Source organism: Poecilia reticulata, linkage group LG1 (assembly GCF_000633615.1).
Source record: "Poecilia reticulata strain Guanapo linkage group LG1, Guppy_female_1.0+MT, whole genome shotgun sequence".
NCBI lineage: Eukaryota > Metazoa > Chordata > Actinopteri > Cyprinodontiformes > Poeciliidae > Poecilia > Poecilia reticulata.
In genome coordinates this window covers 33,611,111-33,614,838 of record NC_024331.1, presented here as the reverse complement: position 1 = coordinate 33,614,838, position 3,728 = coordinate 33,611,111, and the positions used below count along the sequence as shown (strand labels likewise).

Sequence of the window (3,728 nt, the reverse complement as noted above, 5' to 3'; positions counted from 1 at the left end):
CTTAGAGAGAGAAGCTCGGTCATCCGGGAGGGACTCAGAGTAGAGCCGCTGCTCCTCCACGTCGAGAGGAGCCAGTTGAGGCTCGGGCATCTGGTCAGGATGCCTCCTGGACGCCTCCCTGGTGAGGAGTTCAGGTCCCACCGGGAGGAGGGGAGACCCAGGACACGCTGGAGGGACGATGTCTCTCTATGGCCTGGGAACGCCTTGGGGTTCCTGGAGGAGCTGGAAGAGGCTGGGGAGGGAAGTCTGGGCCTCCTGAGGCTGCTGCCTGGATGGATGGATGGATGGGTTTAATTCGCAAATTGAAAGTTTAGGGTGGAATAAATGATGATTATTAATCTAATGAATATTAATGAGATGATCTGAACATGCTTGGATCTTTTCTGGACCAATCAGGTGCAGCTGACGTGGGACGAGACGGACCACGAGCGCGTGACGGCTCTGAACAGGAAGTTCACCAAACAGGAGCTGCTGGACCTGGACTTTAAGGCCTACCTGGCCTCCTCCAGTGAGGAAGACGAAGACGAAGAGCAGGAGGAGGCAGGTGGAGGTGAGGATCCAGAAAAGTTTTCTGGTGCTTTAAGGAGACGAAGTTGTGCTGAGTCGTTTGTTTCAAACAGAAGAGCCGATTGGAGAGGAGCTGGAGGAGAAGCAGAAGAGGAAGAGGAGCGAGGAGCAGATGAGTAAATACCGGGAGCTGCTGAAGAGCATCCAGAGCAAAGAGAAGAGGCAGCAGGGGGACATGGAGATGGAGATCAGCTGGGTTCCAGGTACCAGGAGGAGCCGCCTGCAGCCGCTGGGCCGACCCGACGGCAGAGCGGCTCATTGTCCTCCTCCTCAGGTCTGAAGGAAACGACGGAGCGGCTGGTGAAGAAGAAGCTGGAGGCCAAGGACCAGCTGACGCCCTGGGAGGAGTTTCTGCAGAAGAAGAAGGAGAAGAAGAAGCAGAAGAAAAATGAAAGAAAGCAGGTGAGTGGCGCCTCCTCCTGGCAGAGCTCTGAACTGCAGGTGGCAGTGATTCTAACGTGACTTTTTCTCCGTCAGGGAGCCGAAGAAGAACTCAGTGACGATGAGCTTCCTCCTGATGTCGACCTCAGCGACCCGTTCTTCTCAGACGAGCTCGAAGCATCAGGTGACGTTCCCCGCAGGACGCTCAGTTACCACGGTGACGGGTAACCGTGGTAACCGAGTTAACAGCCGGTCACGGCGCTGACGTCTGCTCCTTGTGGCTGGCACAGAGCGATCCAGTCAGTAACCCCAAATCGACCCGGCAGCAACCTGCCACCTTGTTCTACTGCAAACCTCAGACAAACAAACATAAAGCTGCATTTTACTGCAGTTTGTTTTAAATTCAGTGAAAATCCTTTGTGCTCGTCTTTATGACGTGACCCCCGTTTTATGTTTCAGACATGAAGAAGAAACAGAAGAAGAAGAAACAGGAGGAAGAGCAGATTACGGCCGAGGAGGAAGAGGAGCGGCAGAAACAGAAGGTGCAGAGTGATTCCCAGAGTGATTCCCAGAGTGATTCCCAGAGTGATTCCCAGAGTGATTCCCAGCCGGATCGTCCTCCGACTCCCAGTCTCATCCGTCTGCTTGCTTCCAGGCCCAGATGGCTCTGCTGATGGAGGATGACGATGATGAAGCCAAACACAAACACTTCAACTACGACAAGATCGTAGAGCAGCAGAACCTGAGCAGGAGGAAGAGGAAGAAGCTGCTGAGGAAGGGCGAAGCGCCGCTGGAGGACGACGGCTTCCAGGTGAGACCTTTTTCCTCAGGCAGGCTGATTCCCACACCGGCCTGACGGGGGCAGCGTTGCTTCTACACCCGGACAGGCCGGCCACCGCTAACTAAGAGCTAGCTTCGCTAACATTAGTTCTGCTAATGCTAAGGCGCTAACTTCAAACACTTTGACTTGTTCCTGTTTCTGGTTTTAGATAAAGTTATTACAGGAAAAGAGAGGAAACTCACTTCAAAATAAGAGCATGGATATAAACGTCTAACCACTAGAAAAATGTCTATAACCAAAACTAAAAAACAGACATTAAACTTTATTTATGAAACTTTTAGAATGAGCTGTTTAGAAATTATCTGGAAGCTAAGTGCGCTAAATATTTTCAAAGTTAGCAAAAATGCTAAAGTGTTACGCTAAAACTTAGCTTTACCATTAGCACACTGGCAGAAGTTTTCCCATCTTTATAGATCCATTTATCTCATAAGTCTGACTCCATTGTTCATTTTACTGAGACAAAACAATAATTAGTAACAATGTACTGAATTAACCAAATACTAGTTTATTAGTTTTATAAAGATATAATCAAATATTTAAATTATAACAGTTTTAAAGTACTTGTTAATTTAGCTTTTTGTTTTGTGTTCTTTAATAACAGTTATTATTTAATTATGTATTTATTTGTTAAATTTGTATTTGTATTTCTTAAAAATAACAAAAACCTTATAGACTCACAAAAGCTATTAAAAGTTAGCATTGAAATATTAGAAATGAGTGGCAGGTTCAGCCCTCCGTAGGTCAGTCGGTGGCAGGTTCAGCCCTCCGTAGCTCAGTTGATGATGCCGTCTCTGTCTCCAGGTGGACGTCTCTGACCCGCGCTTCCAGGCCGTCTTCACCTCCCACCTGTTCAACCTGGACCCGTCCCACCCCGGCTTCAGGAACACCAGAGCCACGCGGAGCATCCTGGAGGAGAAGCAGCGCCGCCGCCACCGCGCCACGGAGCCTGGCAGACAGGAGGGGGCGGAGCCTGGCAGACAGGAGGGGGCGGAGCCTGGCAGGCAGGAGGGGGCGGAGCCTGGCGGCAGACAGGAAGCAGCCGGAACTGAACGGGATTCGGACTCGAAGGCGGCGATGGATCCGAGTCTGTCGCTGCTCGTTAAATCCATTAAGAGCAAAACGGAGCGATTCCAGGCCCGGAAAAAACGGAGGGTGACCTAATTCCTCCTGAAAACGGACCCACTTCCTGGTTCTGATCGGCCCGGTTCTGATCTGGACAGCAGACGGAATCTGAGCCGTTTTGAATGTTTTATTATTAAATCTTTCATCTCAAACTGAATCATTATTTCCTATTAAAAAATGTTAAAAGTTCTGACGGTCATTGAACTCATCATTTGGGTTCAACAGGAAGCAGTGTCACAATAAAAGCCTCCAAAGAGAAGCTTTTATTGTGATCATTAAATATTTTGACAKCAGCAGCAGGAGCCCTGATTGGCTGGATTTAACCACTGGAGTTCTGCTGGGACGGGCTCTGACCAGAACCAGAACCGTTTGGGTCGGCCCAGCTGAACATGAGGAACGTTGTGTCAAATTTGAGGCTCGGGCGGCCAAATCTGGCCCGCCAAAACTTTTCATGAGGCCCTTGAGGAAACAAACAACCTTAATATCACAGCTGCTGTTTGATACAATCTGTTTTTATCTTTATTACATCATCAGGAGGAAACGACATTATTTCATAACGAGGTGAAACAGTTTTTATCAGTTTGTCATCAGCTGGTTTTATCAAGACATTCTGCCTGAACCGGCCCTTTAAGGGGATCTGCATGAAAATATGGAGAAATCAGCCTGGAGGACAATCAGCCTGGAGGACAATCAGCCTGGAGGACAATCAGCCTGGAGGGACAATCAGTCTGGAGGACAATCAGTCTGGAGGTCAATCAGCCTGGAGGGACAATCAGCCTGGAGGACAATCAGCCTGGAGGGACAATCAGTCTGGAGG

At 49.2% G+C, this 3,728-nt stretch overlaps 2 protein-coding genes across 3 annotated transcripts in view; one reads left to right on the top strand and one right to left on the bottom strand.

Moving 5' to 3' along the window:
* Positions 1 to 3,101, top strand: part of esf1 (ESF1, nucleolar pre-rRNA processing protein, homolog (S. cerevisiae)) — a 10,251-nt gene extending 7,150 nt beyond the window's left edge. For both annotated transcript variants that reach the window (XM_008421469.2, XM_008421461.2), the window contains exons 8-14: positions 397 to 550; positions 621 to 770; positions 842 to 969; positions 1,045 to 1,132; positions 1,408 to 1,490; positions 1,604 to 1,759; positions 2,591 to 3,101. In XM_008421469.2, coding sequence (XP_008419691.1) covers positions 397 to 550; positions 621 to 770; positions 842 to 969; positions 1,045 to 1,132; positions 1,408 to 1,490; positions 1,604 to 1,759; positions 2,591 to 2,950 — 1,119 coding nt within the window. In that variant the 3' untranslated portion in view covers positions 2,951 to 3,101. The remainder of the gene's footprint in view (positions 1 to 396; positions 551 to 620; positions 771 to 841; positions 970 to 1,044; positions 1,133 to 1,407; positions 1,491 to 1,603; positions 1,760 to 2,590) is intronic.
* A 533-nt stretch (positions 3,102 to 3,634) lies between these two features.
* Positions 3,635 to 3,728, bottom strand: part of acaa1 (acetyl-CoA acyltransferase 1) — a 7,656-nt gene continuing 7,562 nt past the window's right edge. Inside the window, exon 12 of the mRNA XM_008423192.2 lies at positions 3,635 to 3,721. Within this exon, the coding sequence (XP_008421414.2) occupies positions 3,635 to 3,721 (87 nt within the window). The remainder of the gene's footprint in view (positions 3,722 to 3,728) is intronic.